Source organism: Centroberyx affinis, unplaced genomic scaffold, assembly GCF_046629955.1.
Source record: "Centroberyx affinis isolate AG114_WGS23_722 - 3 ecotype Tasmania unplaced genomic scaffold, CSIRO-AGI_Caff_v1 ptg001629l_1, whole genome shotgun sequence".
Lineage (NCBI taxonomy): Eukaryota > Metazoa > Chordata > Actinopteri > Beryciformes > Berycidae > Centroberyx > Centroberyx affinis.
In genome coordinates, this window is record NW_027280067.1 from 451463 (window position 1) to 472232 (window position 20770).

The 20770-nt window shown below is 41.8% G+C and overlaps 1 protein-coding gene across 2 annotated transcripts in view; it reads right to left on the reverse strand.

Annotated features, from left to right (window-relative positions):
• The window catches only part of nlgn2b (neuroligin 2b), a 33465-nt gene extending 12943 nt beyond the window's left edge, over positions 1-20522 (reverse strand). The window contains exons 1-3 of one of the 2 annotated variants that reach the window (XM_071528164.1): positions 20006-20522; positions 13230-13283; positions 8505-8654 (exon numbers count right to left, since the gene is read on the reverse strand). In XM_071528164.1, coding sequence (XP_071384265.1) covers positions 8505-8654; positions 13230-13283; positions 20006-20522 — 721 coding nt within the window. The remainder of the gene's footprint in view (positions 1-8504; positions 8655-13229; positions 13284-20005) is intronic. The other variant, XM_071528166.1, reaches the window with a different exon arrangement.
• Between the last annotated feature and the right edge of the window lie 248 nt (positions 20523-20770).

The following is a 20770-nucleotide window of genomic DNA, read 5'->3' on the forward strand; positions in this document are numbered from 1 at the left end:
CCAGAATCTTCTGACTGCCTCAAAGATGATTTCAAAGTTTGTCCTGTGAAGGTCACACTGTGATGCTCAGTGATCATTTCCATTGCTTGATAGAGGTTTCCCAGATGTATTCTTCAGCTCTTGCACATTTTTGTTAGATTATAGAAATTTTCACATGAATCTCATTGTTGGCATTAGAAGTTCACTCTGAAGACCTGCTAGCACGTACGTTCCAATTTTATATCACTCTGCATGTCAAGTATTCCCAGAAATGAAATTATACTGTAATTGGGCTTACTCCTGCTGAACTAATGTGATTTCAGTACACCGCCCATAGACTTCCATTGTATTTGTTACTTAACTCATCTCTCTCTTAATTTTTACTCTCAAAATCCATTCAAATGGTACCAAGCTGGGCAACAAAACCTTGCTGTCATGTGAATTTGACAAACAATGCTTCACTATGATGGTTCAAAGCTTTTCAAGTTATGATCATTCATTAGGTCACAGTATAGGCCTATTAAAAACAATTGCAATCTTAAATAATCCATAGCTTTTCTGTATGCTTTTGTTGTGGTACAAACTGTGTTCTGTCTCTCTTCATCAGCATTTTATGTGCCGTTCAACAGTCTTAGTGAAGTTATTGTGGGAGCAGTGGGACGGTCTGTACTCAATTATTAACTTGACTAGGTGGATAGGGTTTGGTAGAGTTCAGCGGCTTCTTGGATGCTTCCTTCATTTCATTGAAAGGTTCTGAAAGCCTCATTTACCATCCTTAGTTAAAAGGGTCATATACAGACATTACATTACAACCACAAATCCTAATGTATGTTCAGAAACATAGCTATTAATCTGGCTATTAATCTAGCTGCTAGCTGTTAATTAGCTGTTAGTCATATAGATGTTACTGGTATTGATTCCAGATACTAATTCTTCATGTGATAGCAAAAGGTGACATCAATCTTGGCAAAGTAATTGTATCATATGAGCACACTGATTTGTATGTGGCTGTCGCACTGGCAGCCTCTACTCATTGGTTACAGTAGAGGTAATTAGTGAGTCAAATTGGTGAGTCTGTAGTTTGTGGCTAGTGAATGTTAGCATGAATGATGGCGATTAATTACAATAGATCCTCTGGTCATGGTCATTCTCCCTAAATCCTTCCAATAGGTTCCTAACATTTTTGTCATACCCAGTTGAATGCCTCCACTCATCAGGTGTGCATCATTTGAACTGGGATGGTGCACATTATCTGTCAATCATTTACAAGTGCTCCGCATGTGAGAAATTATCCTTCAAATTCATTTGAGAAATCTGCTATCAACAAAGCTATATTTATTTGAAAAAACGTTGTGAAGCGCATAATTTCAGTCCTGAAAAACAGTACATTTGACAATAAAATCATAATACTCCTGGAACTCTGTTTGTAACTAAACAAAAATAGACTTTAACATACTCTACTTTCTCAGCCAAAATGTAAAATGTAAAAATGCAGCGACAAATCAGGTGGACCAAGGTTGATCAAAAGCAAAAAATAGGCTTAAATGTACCTGCAAGTAGCTTGCACAGCAGCCCTTTGTGAAAATCCACAAGCTAGAAATATGACTGAAAAATCACACTCTAGTAACACACAGACCCCCTGTGCAGTGACCCAAAGAGCCTCCTTATTTTCAGCATAGAAATCAGGCCAGACAAAACTGTTGTGGCTGGAGCAATTCTATTTTTCAATTCGTCTAGTGGGGCTTTTTTTTTCTTTCAGGTAAACCCCTTTTCATTTCAAGATTAAGTGATTTATTTTTTTCACCTGAAAGTTACACAGCATTTGACAGAATAACTAAAATTATAAAAACATATTTCAGCTTCTATCAAATGATAATGGAAGTGCACAGTCACCTATTCTGTTGCTGTTTCTGAGCTAGTGTACGACAGTTGAGGGGGAATGGGAAGCTGTCTTCATCAACAGAAGGTAGCACATAAAGTTTGCCTTGAAAGATGATTTACAAACAGACAGCTGGCACAGTTTAATCATTGAATATCATGCAATTATTTCAGACATCCGGCCACAAGTCATCACGATAAACTTTAGAGGCATTTGCAGCATCAAGTTGTGTGGAAGGCAGTAGAAATCATTCTGATTCTGAATTTCAATTTCAATTTGAAATCTGCCTGTGAGACAGAAATACAGTAAAATCAGACATTTGCAGCATACAGCTGTGTGGAAGGTAGTTAGATTCGGCCTTCTGTGGACCTTAACCAGCCTTCCAAGAATGTAGGTAAAATAACTACTGTGCATGGGATTATGATGTTCAACTAGTTATCAAACTACATTAAAACAATTTGGGCTCGGTTTGCACACCATTTGCAGTGTTCAAGGTGTTGAGCATGGAATTTGATTGGCTGGTGCATGCAGTAATTGCCTTGTATTTGATTGGTACAGCTGTGCATCTGGCTGTCAGCCTGGAAGGCTGATCTGTGTCAATTTCAGTCAATATACCGTTAAGTCTTTGTTCAAGGTGAACTTTCCCTGTTTGTGGGAAGCAACTGTCCTTGGTTACCAACTGTTTGCACTGATGAGCCTGAAATCTCCAACCCATACAATAAAGTGGATTTGGAGTAATGTCTCTCACTAGACTAACACCTGTCAGACATCCTGAGGGTTATGAGAATATGAAAAACTGAATAAGCCCCATATGGTTAGGTATCTTTTTAAGCAAAATAGATCTTAGGTGTACCTCTTAACTCCACTACTAGGCATAAAATATAGGATTAACTGCAAGTGAATCTAATTGGCTGAAAACCTTTCCTCTGTTACTGACCCTTTTTTAGATTCTCATTTTACATGTTTATATTGTCTATCACGTTCAACCTGATCACAGTCCACCTTGTAGTATGGACCAGATGATAGTACATCTTCAACATAGCTATTTCTGGGGAAGTCGTCAAGGGAAAAATGACGACTGATGCCCAAAATAAGACCAACACCTTGCTTTGTCACGCTCAGAATGACACAAAAGCAAAATCATTCTCTCAGTGCTGCCAGTGCAGTTGAGTACACTATTGGCAACTAGAGGGAACGAAGTTTGCACATGAACTGTTTGCAGAGTGGGGAGTTTGCAATGCTGGGCAGGGAGTGGGAGGTGTGTTTGATTTGTACATGGGGACAGCTGAATTGTAAAGACACAGCAGGCTAAAATTAATTGACAATCTGTCCTGGCTGAAAATATATGTCACACTTACTGGATTGTTTTTGAGAACAATGTTTTGAACTGGCACCACAATTTGAACCGGTTCCTAAGGCACATTCAGAAGAATTAAAGATCTGTGGATGATTGTGATTACTAATATTGTCCGACTATAGACGTGCTTAAAAATATTTCATGTGAACAGGCCTTTTAAATGAACAATGATTTGTTCTCTAATAATTAACAAATTGGTGCTTGTGAGAGTCAGAAGCACGAGGGGGTATATAGGCACATATTTGCCTTTTATGTTGATTGATCTGTACTTGGTGGGCATGCCAACTGGATTGTACCTCAGAATCCAACAAGCTAATAACCTGTCAAATAAAGTGAATGAAAAAAGAAAGTGAATGTCTGGTTTGTGCTTGGAAACGGATGCAAACAGAGCAACAGCAAAGACAATCATGACAATTAATTTTGCAAAGTTTTTGATGGGGCAATACATTTATTCAAGATTAGGCAACAACAACCATCTTGTGTAATGAAGATTTCAGCAGAATGTAATAAATCAGCCTGTGACACTGGAACAGTCCTTGACATATCTTTCTATATTCTTTAAGTACTTTCCTGGTATTTTGTAATTTTAAGAAAAGTACTATAAGATTATTAATTATTATTACTCATATTATTTTATTAGTTTATTATTATTAGTAGTAGTAATATTGAATTCCTGCAAAAAAAAGGAACCAACTGAGGAGAGTAAATGCTAGTAAAAGGCTTAAAAATAAACAAGTATTTATAAAGCTTGAATTTTGTGAGGCTTACTATCAACCTAAGCCAAAACCTTTCAAGATGTCAGATAGATGAGGAGGCAACATTCACAGGGAAGTAGAAGACTCGACTCTTTTCAACAAAACCTTTCTTTGGCAATTGAACTGGCATGTCTGATCTCTTGAGACACTATATGATCTCAATATGTCTCCATTCATTTTTAACAATATCATCTGAATTCCTATGGTTTTAGACGTTTTTCCTTGACTATTTCCCTTTTATTTCCAGCACTGCAGTCTGCTACTGCTGTGTTTTCAACTGCATGTGTCTGCATCTCATTTTCTGTCAGCAATTATGCTTTAACAATTAAAACAGCTCCTTTGTAAAAACAAATTAATAAAAAATAAAAACAAATAAATCTAGGTGATGATTGATTTGTTTGTTTCTGAGTCAGAACAGTCATGGAAATTTATTAACTAGTCACGAAAGATTATCTAGCAAGATTGTAAATATATTTTTTTAGAAATTCAATAAGACTAGTAAATGGTAAAAAAAATATTAAATTCATAGTTCCACAGCATTCAGTGACAAAGCTGTTTAATTTGTGAATACCAACAACAGAAAAGAGAAGATTTAGTCAAAATAGCAAGTAGTTACTTTTGGATGAGTACTAGTTGCTGTTACTTACACATAAAAATCGAAAATTGTCTCGAAAGTGCAGAGAAACGTTACTAGAAGAAGCGTTTCATCTCTCTTCCCGAGGTGAAAAATGTTCTCGCTCTCACAGAGCCCACGATGGTGGGCCTTTCCCCAGAGTTCATTAATTAGTTAATTAGTTAATTAGTCTGAACAGATGGCTATGCAACACAAATCAGAAGGCTCCCTCGGCCTGGGGCACGAGGAAGGTAGGAGAAGGTGAGCGGAGCAGCAATCTAAAATCTTCGCTGACACCAAAACCTCTGAACCAGTCAATGTACAGCAGACATTTTCTTCTCATTCACCCATTTTATTCCACAATGACAAGGCATATCATAAATCAATAAGAAAATCCAGCAAGTATATAATTTGCCGGAATCCCGCACGATAATGTACTGTATCGGATTAAAGGTGCACCCGACAAACCTATATGCAAGGGTGCTGCGGCCACATTGCATTAACATTTATTTGAATGAATACTTTGCATCACTGCAGATTTAAAAAGCACTTCTGATGGTTTATTTTTAGACTGTTCCCATCTCCCCCTTCTGTTTCCCTTCCCCTCTCTGTCTCTCTATTCTCCCTCTCTCATCTGTCTCTATTCCCCGCTCTCTCTTCTTCCCTCGTTCCTGGCTCCCTATCACTCTCTTAAAGGCGCAGGCAGAGTATGAAATGAGGTTGGTGTGCGTAAGCTTCTGTGTGTGTAAGTACAGGATAATACTAAAGATTATGGCATAAAACTATTAAAATATGGTATGCTTGTGTTTCTCGTTTTGACTCAAATTCACACTGTCAGAGAGGGCTGCTATTAAAAATTTGGATGGATGGTACATTATTCATGTATCACGCTCCACACAATCGAATAGCACACACACACACACTCACATGCACAAGGACACACAGGCAAACATGCATGCATACACCACACACACATACGCACACACGAAGATAATCGCCTTAGTACAGTAACCCATTTAAAGCATATCTGAGAGAGAGAGAGAAAGAGAGTGAGAAATAGAGAGAGGGAGAGAGAGAGGGAGAGAAATAGAGAAAGAGAGAGAGCACAGTCTATTCGCCCACATACCAAAATTTTCAACAATGTTAAAGGAATCGAGGACACTGCGTCATCCCTCATAATCACTCAGCAGGATCGCTCTGTACCTCTATTTGTATGTGTTTTAGTGATTGTGTGTGTGTGTGTGTGTGCGTGCATGCATGTGCATGTACAGTATTTCATGGATACTGTACAATGCACGAGCGCACTACAAACAAACAGCACTCTCTTTTTCTGCCTCTCTCTCTCTCTCTCTTACACACTCACTCCAACAAATTGGATGTAAATCAGACAGGTTACTGTTTGGAAACATGGTGTAGATGTCTGGAAAGGAAACAAACACAGACACCGCTGAGGACCGGCCGTGTGATGATTAAATAGTGCATTAAGCAAACTTGAATTCAAATCGTGAATTGAATCTCATGTTCAAGTCACTAATGGTCCCGCTTTGTCTGACGGCTGTAGAAAATTATAAAAGCACATGGAAAAACACCACATAACAAGCACAAATCAGGCAGGATAGAGCTGCAGGTTCAGCTCCTCGTTCCGCAAACTCTCAGTTTGTCCTTGTCTCTGTGCCTCTCCATTGGCACTGTCAATAACGGTCTGGATCATGTTACCCTCTGTTAATGCTTGCTGCAATTCTTGGACTGCATCCTAAAGTACTCCCATTTCTCTGTTTATCATTATTCTGATATGTTGAAACAGGCGTGGTGCAATAAACAAGATCAGATTACCCAACCTGGCAACCACAATGAATGACACAGATAGTCTGTATGCAAACACCTCCAAAAGATGACAGCGTCGGTAAATACTTGACTCCACTGATTTCCAGCGGCACAAGGGCTGGATATACATACAGACGGCTCAGCCCACTCTCACAGGCCATATAAGCACTGTGAAGCTCCAACAGAATGGACTAACAGAATAGGCCTTAATCTAAAAACACACTGAAAGCAACAGACACACATTTTCAAATGCACCTTCTGTTTTTAATCACCAAATGTACACAAAAGGAATTAAGTGATGTGTAGAATTTCTGAAGCAATGAATCAAATCCTAGCTGTTATCTGTGTTTTTGCACCAGCTGCAAAGGTGAATACCGGTGGATAAAGGATAGAACTGGTAAAGTCTTAGCATTTTTGATAACAGAAAAGAACTCAGGATTAAGTAGACCTCGGTGTGCATGGTGATGGTCTTCATCATAATTTTAAGAATGTGAGAAAACACTACCTGCCTATTGGGGGCGTATTGGGGACGCATTGGCTCTTATTGTGCGTTCACATGCTGGTGGGGAGGTCTGACATTTGGGACTTCCAAGTCAGCTGCTGAACAGCATTGCTTTCACATGCTGTTTTTCAGAAAATCAAACCAGGAAGACAACGATCAACAAAAATGAACGTCCTGAAAAGAATGATGTGGACCTGGCCAACTATAAAAGTGTAATATGTAAGTGTTTTCTTGCAGTTGATTGACACAACACAACACCATGTTGAGAAGACTAATCAATAATGTTGCACCCAGGTTAAGCTTCTCTCCGCCTACTGCATGATTTTGAAAAATGCAAGAAAGTAGGCGTGAAGAGCGAGGGAGAGGAGGGTTTGGGGTTGGGCCGGGTTGGTGAGAAGAGGAACAAGGTGGAGTGTCTCAAATCTACCTTTATACTCAGGGTGGTAAAATCTTTTTACCCAATGACGTATCTCAGGACTAATGTCCTTGAACACGGCTGCATCTCCAACTGAACACCGGCTCCTCATTTTAACCACTGGAGGGCGAACTGAGCCAGGTTTAGTGAGATAAATAGGACACCGGCACATTTGTGCTCAAATGTTGACAATATGACCGCCGTTGTTGCATTTCATAACTAAATAGTACTAAATACCAGTTTACAACTCAAAAAAGTTTTTCAGTGTGGACTTACTATATAAAGGTTATTACTGCTTCATAACTCGGAAACTCGGGCAGCAAAACTTTGTCCGACTTTTTGACTTCATCATCCGACTTTGAATGGTGTTCATGTGAAATTTCCAAGTAGGAAATTTGGTTTTCTGATATATTCGAGAGCATATGAACACAGGGTATTGTGTCCTATTGGCCTATGGTTCTGTTTTGTATTTTTGAGTTTTGTTCTTTAGGTTGCACAGTGGACTATATTATAGGCCCCTTTAGATACTCACCACTCATGCTTCTCCCTCTCTTGTGAATGCTGTTACTCTGCCACCACTTCCCCTTATGCGTTCTCTCTCCCTATGCACAAGCATGTCAAAAATTGCTACATGAATTTAACATTTAAATGATTACAGTGTGTGTGTGGCACATAAAATATTTTTCCCCGGCCAAAGAATTTACTAGATGAAGGACTGTTCTCTGTCAAAAATTCAAAGTGCCTCTTTATAGTGCCAAACAGTTGTAAATTGACATTCAAATCACTTGTGACAGTAGGCTGGAGCAGGCTAGGCTAAAGGCAATATGGACTACAGGAGGCTGCAGCAGGAGAGGGTTTAATTTCCATCCTTGGGCGTTTTGTTATATTTCAGCAGTGATTTATAATTTTGAAGGGGACAAAATTCATAATGCCTTTCAATTTGGAATTATTCATAGAGTATCTATTATTCATAGTGCAGGCTTTATATATGGATTGTACCACTATTTCAAAAACACACAGTGTGACAGAATGCAATTCTAACCAGTGGTTTTGAAACGGCTTGTGAAACTTGTGAAACGGCGCACGTCAAACGATGTCTGTCAATCGTTTACGTCCGGTGCGTCTGGTCCTTGGTGACGCCGGCAGGATGTGATGTCGCAGTTGGACGCGCCAAACTTACCGAGCACCCCGAGGCGGTAGTTCATGGTGACCACAATGACGTTTCCATAGGCGGCAAGGACACTGGCGTCAAACATGTTCCCTGAGCCCTCCATGTAGGAGCCTCCATGGATGAACAGCATCACTGGCTTCTTGCGACGGTCACGGATATCTGTATGACAGAGAGACGGAGACATGCATAGGTAAAAGCTAGCAGCACACCTACAAATTCGGGATTTTTTTATTGCAAAAATACAGTTTTTTTTTTATCCATGGAAAGCAAAATAGGATTTCCACTATTTTGACATTCATTAATTTTTTGGTAAAATTCTTTATTTCCACACAAATCTTTGAGTTCTTGGGCTGCTGGAGGGTATAGAGGCAACAGGTATTCCACCCTTTTTAAACTAGACAACTCCAGATATCTACAAGTATGGCAGTTTCCAGAGTATGAGATCGTATGCAGCATTTTTTTAACCTTGCGGTCCTACAACCAGTGACCTGAAAATGCTATGGTACATTTTCAGAAGGCTGCGTTTTAGTTGGAAGCGAGTATTTCACGTATGTGTCTGCCCCATTGGGCCTGTCTTCTATATTTTATTCTGTTATGATACCGTCATCTGTCCTGCGCTACAATGGTACCTTCCCAAACTGTTATTCCCCTCCATGTGTGGAGCAAATGGTGCAGTCAGTTCCTGTGCCCTCTCTGTTATTGGTACTGAGTCTTTGTGCCCATCCCACAGTGTGTTGCTATGGTACACTCTGTCAGCCTGCGTGCCCCCTCTCTCTCGACAGTCTGTGGTATGGTCTGAGTGTCTGCGTGGCGATAAGGCTGAGAGAGCTGCCAGTGCAGCCCAGTTAGGCTGAGCGTCTGCGCTGTGCAGGGCCTGTGGATAATTTGTATGAAAGCCAGACCAAGTGGAAACATAAATAACAGCCACAGCATCTGTTTACCCTGATGAGCTTCGGCACTCAGAGATGGGGAAAGAGACAGAGAGACAGGAGGAGAGAGAGAGAGAGAGAGAGAGAGGAGAAGAAGGAGATGAAAATAGGGCAGCGTGAGAGAACCGAGGGGGGTAGAGATAAGGATGGGAGGTTCATACCATAAAAAATGATGGAACGGATGAAATACATGAAATAGAATGTGACAAAGCAAGTCATACATTGCAAGGTACGCTAATGAACACTCAAATTCACACAGGATTCACACCATATTCATACACAGACACACACACACACACACACACACACACACACACGCTCTTGCATAGGCAGCTGCGATGTCGAGTCGCTATGGAAACTGCCTCTCGCTAATAGAACTGCACCAGCCATTCCATTGCACCGACTCACTGAATGCCTGTTGCCGTGGTAACAAATTCTACTCACGTATTTGCACACCCGCCTGCATCACCACCTGAATCTCAGGTTACACATGCACTTGGGTGCGTCACTCGCAGTCACACACACATACATACTCTAAAAGACACAAGTGAACACAACAAATGACAGATATGCCTTCGCAGACGTGCAGTCATCTTTTATGGATCGTATTACAATACATATGTGATAAGCAAATTCTCTAAAAATGAATCTCTCAGTGATACACTCCAACCCTCTGTTCCTTTTCTTTTCCTCTCTGGTGTATTGTGAAGCTCTGCTGATTTCCCACAGGAGATGTAAACATGTTCAATTATCCCAGCATTACCAGGCCAGTAGAGGGGTGTGACATATCAGCAGGCCGTCATCAGTCACTCTCACGACAACGCTCACACCACAAATAAAACCATGGCAGAGAGGGAACTTGAGAATTTTGGGAACTTTAATCCGGCAGCGATATTTAGCTGCCATTTTAATACCGCCTTCACTAGAACCCATTCAAATTATGGCTTATTTGGGTATGGGCAGTGCACTAGCCAGGTGAAAGAATAATAGCCTTGGCAAAGGCTAGTGAGCTTGTAAAAATATCCATCCCTAGCTGGGACACTCACAATTAAGTGTCTGTGAGTATGTGTGTGTTTGCATTCATGTGGATTCATGCATGTAGGTTGTTCTACCTCTGAGAATGGATGATTTACAACACATATTGAGTATCGTGTTGCAGTAGGCAAAGGTTCGGTAAAGGAAGTGCATGAAAAAACATGAAACTCAACTAAAACTATGATCTTTGCCTCCAAAACTACAGTAGCTGAAATAAAAATCAACATAAATTCTTTTGGTGGTGAGTTTGGTGTGCATGAGTGTGTGAGAAAGTCTAAATGTCTTTAATGTGCATGCAGTATGTATATTTAAAAGAACTGAAAGTCTCTTGTGTGTTTGCATGCCCATCTGTGTACGAGCATTTTCTTTTTACTGCCCCTGTGACGGTGACAGTGATTGGAAGGTGCTCAGTACAAACAGGGAGGAGAGTTTGGGTGCAGGGTTCGGGGGGTGACAGTTTTTTCCCCCAGCCCAAATCCAAGGCCTATATGACCAACAAGGACCTCACTGTCCGGCTTGCCTGCCTCCAAAACACTGGCACATTATTCACTCCTCTCTTTTCCACCTAACCTGATACTCTCCTCTACATTGTCAATGTAATGTCTCACCTCTCATTAGAAATTGCCTACTCTCTCTTTTTCCGTTCCTCTGTTCCTCCTTTATGCATTACCTCCGCCGATGGAGATCATTTGTTTGTTTGTCTGTTAGCAGATACTGTATGTTATGAATGGATTTGTATGAAACTTTGTGAAAAGATTGGTCATGGGTCAAGGAAGAACTGATTAACTTTTCACACCAATTGGCCAAAGGGAGCGTGGTGGCAGGTGTGGCTTCTCACTAAAAGGCATATAACTTCTGAACGGATTAACGTAACACCATCAAACTTTGTGGCCTATCAGCAAACATAAGAAGAGGCAAACCCTCCTTTATTGGCCCAATCAAACAACATGGGGGCACTGGAGAGCTCATTTCCAGTTTAGATATAACTGCCCTGCCAATTTTTCTAAAACTTGGTACAGTGGTAGAAGTGCGGCCCTAATGGCCACTGAACAGATATAGAGCTGATTGGCCCTGTGGTGTTGTGATAATCAGTTAAAATGCATACAAGTGGGTTGAATTTGAACAGGCATATCTCATTTCAGGTACAATCATGAAAGTGTGTTCTTCTCCTGATATAAAACAAGTTGGTAATGTGGTATTAACTTTTGGTGAAATCCGACATGTGGAACTGGCATATCTTGACAATTGCATAGCGTTGGTGGAAATATGTGTTCTACCGAGTTCAACCTAGTTATCCCATGAAGCTCTGTTAAAAATTTAGCCAGACCCGACACATACCTGAAACATTTCTGCCTAAACCCAAACCCAAGGGGTATAGTTTTTGTGAGGCTTAACTCGACTAAAATTGCCAATCATTTTTCATGATGAATTGCTAATAATAGTATTTTTCAACAATATTTTGGAACCTGTGCCCGATCCATACCTGAGCAATTAAGTGAGAAATTCAGCCCTACCCGAGCCCTTCTGATCCAGTCAAGATCCATCAGGTGTCGGCATAAATGTCAAGCTCTACCAGTCTCCTACTCATCCACCCTCTCACTCTCTCTTCCTCTACATCTCTCTCACTTTCAAAGCTCTATAAATGTCATTTCATCATGCACTTGTCTTCATTATGACTATTTTTTCCCTTCTCTCCCCCTCATTGCCCTCCCTTGTGCTCTCGCAGTGCTCTGCTTTTCCTTCTCTTTCATCTCTATTCTATCATTCTGCTCCTCTCCTCGACAATCCTGCATGAATCCTTCCCTCTGTTTTCACCGTTAAGAAACCGCACAATTGGATTAGCTACATCTGTCTCTTTTTAAACCATAGCAATTAGAGATGCAAGGAAGACGGAATTCAATACCCAAATAGCACAGAGCCCAAAATACAAAAAACACACTTGTGCACACATTGACAAATTAGTGCACATGCACTCAGATACAGAGATGCACATGCACTGTGCTCGACTACACATGCACAAATAGATATGTATATGTGCATGCACATACAGTCACGCACAGAAACACGCGCACACACTATCTGTCAAAATTGAACAGATTTTGGTTGCATCGGCAAATAGTAATAACAGTAACTCCTTCTCGCTGTTCTAAACTTGAAAATCTATAGCAACAGCAGAAAAATGCAGAAATCCTCCAATGTTCCTTTCTCTGAAAATGAAGAATTGGAGAATACCCAATAATATAAGGTGGAAAATAAATTAGCAGTCGATCTCATTTATTTGTAGAAAAACTGACTTTTGTTCAAGAATAAAAGTGCAGGTAAGAAGAGTGAATATTGATTTTCAGTGATGCACCACAGAGGATAGTCAGAACATCAGCATGTGGTTGATCAACCACATAGCATCCAAGAATGGAAAGTCAATTAGCTCCCCAGAGATGCAGGCGCCCTAAAAAGTGGCTTTTGTGACAAGGGGAATGCAGAACAATTGTCTTGTATGTGGCTATTTATGTGTTTTAGTTCTAAGTGTGTATGTGAGGGGCAGAGAGAGGGATCTGTGTGAGGAGGTAGATAAGAATGCTAATAAGGCTAGATGAGAATGCTGAATGTGCATCTATTTACTGCTTTATTTCTCTGTATGCGGACCTGAAAGACAATGTAATGTGTGAGCACAATGATGAGCCTATCATGAGTATTGATACAGACATAAACATAGCAATCCCCCAAGAGTTTGAAAAATACAACAAGAGGAAAAAACATGCAATTAAAATACCTTCATCCCTCGGTCTGTTCATTGTAGACTCATCATGTTTTTTTGTGAGCGGACCTAAGGTTAAGAAAAAAAAGGGGGAGGGGAGACAAAAGACAAAATTCAAAAAGATTGCATTTGCAGAAAAAAGAAAAAGCACAGCAAGAAAGGACGAAAGAAGAAAGATCGCAAAGTCGTAAGATATAATTGCTCTCTCACTTTCAAACGACTGTGTGCAGCTAAAAACAAAATGTTAATAAGGATTACACAGCTCGTCCTGAAAAGACAGCCTAAACTCATCCGTTTTGCTGCTAAGGATCTAGTCACGGACTGCCTTGTAAATGACCCCAGAGGGCACTTCTCTTCAACCCTTTTCCCAATCATTCCCGACAGATTGGTGCTTTGTAAAGAAAAATCAATAAGAAGAATCAAGCCATCACTCTTTTTGGTCAGAAAAAGGAAAGGAATGCCAAGATACTGTGTAGCCTGTTCCAATTCAGGACAGTGTTGCAGCCCTCAGGCGATAGGCCCTCCACGATAGGTCCAGGGGGACTGGACTGTCAAAACACAACAACACTGAAGACACACACATACACACAAACACACTCACGGAAAGACGTGACCACGCACACACATCATACATAGACATATCATTGAGCTTGAGACATCAGTGTGAGTGTACAGACTCTCTCCTATCCCATTTGCAGCTGGAAGCAGCGAGGTGCCGTTTTCGATATTTATACTGCCTGCGAAGGCTTGTGACAGGATTCCCCTCACCAAGGTCAAAGAGGGGCCCCACATTAAGCTTTAATGGTAACGCCAGTTAAACGCTCCATAGGGTACAGCCAATAACAAGCATTTATCGCAGTGACCAACCAACGCCCTGGTGCGCCAACCTCTGTAAGCCTTACTGATAAGGATCCCATTAATTTGTTTTTTTTTGTTTCAGACAGTCAGTGGAGCTCTCTCCATCAGCGCACAATTACCACTGCTTTTTGTGTCGCTCTCAGTCACTGTTAACCCTCCACATACACACGATATTCTGCCTTCTATAAGGTCATTAAGCTCGAATAACACAAACACACATACAGACGCACACAAAACATACATACGTTACACAAAGCATGTTAACATGTGCCCCTATCATCTGCTGCTGCATTTTATTATCATCCACATACACATGCAGCCTCTCATTTAAACTAATACTCTCTGTTGCGTTGCCAAGGGTGTTATCACTCTGTCCGCGTGCTAATGACATGTCTGTTTCTCACACTCTCTAGCACCCTCATAGTGCACTAATGACATATACTCTGTCACATGGTGCTTAAAATGCTTTGCATCTATTAACAAAGTGGACACACTGCACTGCCTAAATGGCGGATGCTACACCGGATTTCGCCCCCCATGCATCTATATGAATATGGTTTCCTGATATAAAATGTTTATCTCCCTTTTAAACGGGAAATGATCGATGCTGAATAGATTTGCTGCATCCTCCCAGTACTTTCGAGCTCCTGTAGGCCTGTTCCAGTAAGGGCCTCCTGGTTGAGTGGTAGATGGTAGCTGGTGGTAGGCTGGGTCAGTAGAACAGGGCAGACAGGTAGACAGGCCGGTAATGGATAGAAAGGAACATTAGTCCCCCCGCCTAGTCAGCATTTCCCCACCACTTAGCACCACTCTAAAACCACACCTCACTGCTTAATGGAGACCACTCTAATTTCATGCTAATGCCTAATAAAGAGCTGGAGCTATACATGGGGAAGAGCTCCAGTGAAACAGATACTGTCTCTCCTTGTAATGGACCGCCAGACTTCCGCTTAAGGCCCTACATGGGCACTGTACTGGTTACGTGAGAGGAGGCTAAATCTGAGATGACCACTGGAGGTTCTGTTGGCTTTACTCTATGCAGACACTGATAAATCACACTCTTATTACTATAGACAAGGTCAACATTGCTGTAGTCTAACCTGGCTAAGATCATCTGTTGGTTTTGGGACGTCTGGAGAAGAAACTGAGGAAGAAAAACCGCTAAATGATCCGAAGAATCATCATGTACCAAAGATTTGCATCCAAATAAATTCTCATGGGAATGTCCTAAAACCTTCAGATTTGTGAGTGAAATGGGGAAAATCACTGTCTTCTTCCTTATCAACCTGCTCTCAAATCCCCCCCCTCTCAAAGAGCCCTCCCAAATCTTGAAGAAATACTACAGTGAATTTGGCACATATGCAGGAGGTAGGATGCAGCCAAAAGAGAGAGTACACACACTTTTTAGGGTAAAAATCATCATGCAGATCTAGCGTAGCTTGTCGACACTACTGTTTCATGCTTTCCACGTGTTCCAATTTGGAAACCTGCCAGTAGTGCCTGACTGACACTTGATGTAATGGGCTACTGTTCAGTGAAATCCAATGGGCTACGCAGGATCATTTAGCTTCGGTTGCCCTAGTACTGCTTGACCTAATGCAGCTCCTTCTCTCAGTCAACAGCGTTTCTATTCGGTTCAGTGAGCCAGTGGCCTGAGTGCAAGCTGTCTCCCGTCCCTCTCCATTTCCTCAGTGCAGTAAACGGGATGAAGCTGCAGTATGTCATGTCTGTGGTGCCCTGCCTGCTTGACAAGGTGTCAGACACAGCTTCGGTTCAACCCCCAACATCCAGGCAGCAGCTTCCAGCACTCCCAGTCCCATTCCTCTCCCCTCCATCTCTTCCACCATGTCCTCAGCCTCCAGCTCCATCCCTGCCTCCTATCGTCCTGCCAACTGAAATATGGTTTTTAATAAAGAGGACGGTAAATGGCTGCTCTAGCAGCAATAAAAATGAAGGATCTTAGGCCCTTGGCTGAGGAGTGTCTGGAGGAAATAGGAATGCAGTGACACAGTGCTCTTGCCTAGCAGCCTGGTCACACAGGAGACTCTCTACTGAGGGTGGAACACTAGAGAAGAGGGAGCAGGAGAGTGAGAGAGAGATATAGAGAGAGCGTAAAACTCTCTGTTCAATCTAACATTAGGTCTCTTTTATTTACATTATTCTAAGAAGCTATTTGAATTTCATTTGAGCTGAGGAAGTAGCAGGCTACATCATGGCCTGGTGGGGAAGGGCATTGAGCTAATTTGCATTCAGAACAGTGACCCCCTCTAACACCATCTGCATAAAGATGGAGGAGAGGAGAGAGAAGAGGAGGCAGGAAGGGTTTCAGGGAGAAGTGAGCAGGAGGGGTGAACAGATGCAGAGAGAAAAGGGAGCTGTGCCTTTTCTTGTCCAAAGAATAACGCAGAGAATATGTTCAGCAAGAGTATTTCTGGGCCTAAGATAGGGATAGCAGATAGCGGCATGACTTAAGGTAGAGAGGGAAGATAACATGTAATGTTGCACCCTGTAGATTAAATGTGTCAAATTCAAGGCCTGTGAGCCAGATCTGGCCCACCAGGAATTTTGATCCACACTGTGCATGAATCTGGGTTGTCAATTCATTTTGTCCCACCTACCTGCAGCCGCCGTACGTGGGAATACAACTCCCAGTTGCAAAACTGAGCACGCCACTGCGCAGCCATCAACCCTTCAAGCACACACACACACACACGCACACACACACACACACACACACACACACACACACACACACACACACACACACACACACACACACACACAACAAACAGCCTGACCATCACTCACTGGGACCTAGCAAGCAAGCTAACTTTCTTGCTCAAAAAGCTTACCCAGGCTGAAAAAGCAATGTTGATGCTGAGGGCAGACAATTTCAAGAGAGGTAGGAGACCAAATACTTCTTAATCGAGTGTAAAGTGTGTCTTATTTGCCATGAGGAAAAGTGCTGTGCAGATTCTTCAAGATGCTTGAGGAAATCACCAGTTTCATCGCCAGCAAGAGGAATGTCGTTATTGAGCTTGAGGATGAAAGGTGGTTGTGTGGCTTGGCTTTTCTGTGACACATCTCAATGCCTTCAGTGTGAAACTATAGGGACACAAACGGCTGATCGCGAATATGCATGAGCTGTGAAACCCTTCCAAACAAAACTGCATTTGTGGGAGAGCTAAAGGCATTTTAAAGCAGGTAAATGTGACTTAATCACAAGTCCACCTGAAATCATAACACCATGTAAACAATTTGAGGGATTGCCACAACGGTTATACATGGAAAATGTAGTGTGTTGAATTTCATGGGCACTCACGGGCACACCGCTCTCCCTCAGTCTCTCTATTTCTCTCTCATACACAAGCCAAAACATATCCTTGGGGACAGCATCAGCCTTGTGTGAGCAGTGACCCCTTACGATAAGTGACAGATTCTGACAAGAAGACAAGCTACATGTGAAATCAGTCTCACTCATTTGCACTCCTTTTCCCCTAGGAATAAAGCAGGGGACTCTACATCATCCTCTGGGTGAGCATGTGACGTAGTTAGGGTATAGCATAACAACTGAGCTCACGTTCTTCAAATACGCCTCACTCATATCCCCCTCCCCTCTGCAGCTAGATGAGAGGTGCCCTACATAACTCAAATTGTATTTATAGATATACACTATTCTATGATACGGGTAGTTGGTGATGACTGAGTGCAATTAATGAAGGATTTTCTGTTGGCCATTTTGAATCAGATTTCTGCAGTGTTCTTGGTAGTCCTCATTTCTCATCTCATTCTACAGATTTTCATAAGTAACCCTCTTTAGTACACATGGAATTACATAAACCTTTGCGTTTCTGGGCTAATTACCCAGTGTATCTGTGTGTGAGTGCGCGTATATGTGTGTTCTTGTGTGTGTGACAGAGAGAGAAAGATAGAAAGAGAGGACAATGGTGTGTGTGTATGTGAATGAATGCAAATGTGCATGAGAAAGTGTGTCTTTTCACGAGATGAAGAATAGCAAATAAACAAAATAATTTATTGAGGTTTGTTTTCCAATTCATACAACATTTCACCTGCACTGTTATTTGCTATTCATCTATTTGCTCATATCATTCCCCCAATAAATATTCCAGTACTCACATCATTAACAAAATCTGCATTTATATTAATACTCCACATTTTCCACTGACAATTGAGCTGTTTCTATCTTTTTGTTGGGCCATAGAGCATTCATCAGTGAAATAGACAATCTACAATCGTGACACAATGCAGCCAAGTAGATTGTGGTCTCACCTTTACTGTTAAAATACAACAATGTGTCACTTTGTTGGGGAGATAGCAGGCTAATCTAGGCCAGTGCAGACTTACACTCCATACTTGGGCAGCAGCAATAATGCATAAACATGTGTTGGTTGAGCTGGCAACTCTCAAGTGTGCCCATTAATCATAGACTTTTTTCACCATTTTATCATTAGACTTGCTTACTATCATCAGTAGCATATGCTTTGCCTCCAAAGTTAGACTTTGATCCTGTGTTCTTTTACCTGCCCATCTGCTTTCTCAAATACTCTCTACAAGATCATTAATGCAAGAAGTGCACCAAGATAGCCCATGAAAAGGTGGAAGTTTTTGCTTAGATTGATTCTAGCCTAAGAGTTTTCTTTGATAGACTAATTTTACCCCAAGAGGCCTACACTGTAAACAAGGTTATTTTCTTTGCCGATGTATTGTATTTTGCTGTATGTTAAACTAACCGCTGCCAATCCAACATGAGTTCCTAAGATTTTAGCCTAGTATAGCTTAACTACAGCAACCATAGCACAGCATCCATGCAATGCAAACCTGGAGAGGTAGCTAAAAAGCCTCAAAATCATCAACAAAACTATCCCCTAAGTCATCACACTGTAGTTCCCTTTGCATGTTTGCACAATCAATTGCTTTTTCAATATTTGACAGTCAAGGGCGACATAGCATGGAACTTTTATTTTGACGACACCAAGCTCTTGAATTGTGTGTAATGTGACATAATCACTTCCTGGTCTGTGGTTATGCAGCGTTAGAATGGATAGTGTTCGGAGGAAGAACTCTTCTGTAATTGTTATACATACATTACGTGTGTGTAGACCCATCCATTTTTCCCTGTTTTTTTATAGCAGCGAGTGTGCCTTTCTTTAGACAGAAAAGAACAGGTGCTCCGTACGGACCCTAAATGAACACAGTGAATGCAAAGGTCTGTGTATAGGCTAGTATTAGTCAAGCTACAACATCGCAAGTCGCCAGGTGGCTAGCCAGTGAGCTAACAGTAGCTAATTAGTAGAACAATTTAAGTAAGCAATTTAAGCATTTAATAAAATGTTTGAAAGGGTGTTGTAACTTAATTAAATGTGAGCACATAAAAGGAGTGGTAGCGTATCTAATTGCTTAATAAGGTAAAGAAGTTTTGGCACAAGGAAGATTGCATGCTGTGACTGTGCTGCAGTATGTAAATCTAGAAAACCCTCTGACTGAACAACCGATAGTAATTGAGACTGACATGAGTGCAAGTGCTGCTATTCTTTGGTAATCCCCTGGGTGTCTGTTGGCCCAGGTTAAGAGCTCTCCTTCCTCTGATTACATATCCTGACTAAATGATCAAAATGATACTACTCCATATGGGAGCACTGCAATGTTGACACAAAAATAAATTTGCACCAGGGTATAAAAAAGCAAAAAAAAAAGTGTACAAACTGTCCTCTAACTCTGAAACAGTAGTGCCAAGAACTAATCTGCTCCTCAGTTTGATACAAAGGAGGCTTGATTGACAAACCTGGGATTTGACTCTTATCCTGACCTTTCCCTGTCCCACTTAAAAAGGTACGGAACAGTTTAACAGACCCAAGAGTCATTTCATCCCCTCCTATCCTTAATATGAGAGTTTTGTGTCCTGCTAGACTCACCATCTTCAGTGGGCACATAGACGTTGAGGTACAGGCAGTCCTCACTCTGGTTCTGGACATAGGTCGCTGCAGCATCCAGGTTGTCTGTGAACCACACTGGCAGCATGATCTCAGGCAATACGCCGTGCACGTTCTGGGGACACACGGGCGCAAAATGGGTGGCATTACGGATCTCTTGCCAGGAGCCTGGTGCTTCAGGGGGCTGGAAACGGCGCTCTCCGATAGGTGGGGTGGCATACGGCACGCCCAGGTACTGTTCTACAGGGCCTAAGATCTCATTGTTGAGCTCCTTCCTGATGCCGCGCAGTTTTCCGTAGCTAGTGGTTACTATGGGGTGTTTCAGGTCAACCCGTTGACACGAGGAGAGGGCCAGGTGTAGGACTAGGCCCAAGAGCCATACCAGACAATGATCTGAAATCTGCTGAGGACTGTTGCGTCGCTTCCCACCATAGCCTTGGTGGCTGGCAGCATTCACGGGAAAAAACAACATGTCCAAAATAAGGGCTCTTTTATTCATATCACTGGGGCTTCAGCTGGGTGTAGAAAGGGATCACAAATTCAGTGGGTTATGGGAGATAAAGAAGGCAAAAAGAGGATTCGTGGAAGGGGGCAGGTTAACATCAGAGGTGCAAACAGTGTTTTCCTAGCATGACATGGTGAGGCGATGGGGTAGGTAGCATCCTCAGACTGTAGACTCTGTGGTCTCATCCGTCTTCTTCTTGGGAGCTCCTGATAGGTCCAGGACTGCAGTCAGAAAGCCAATCT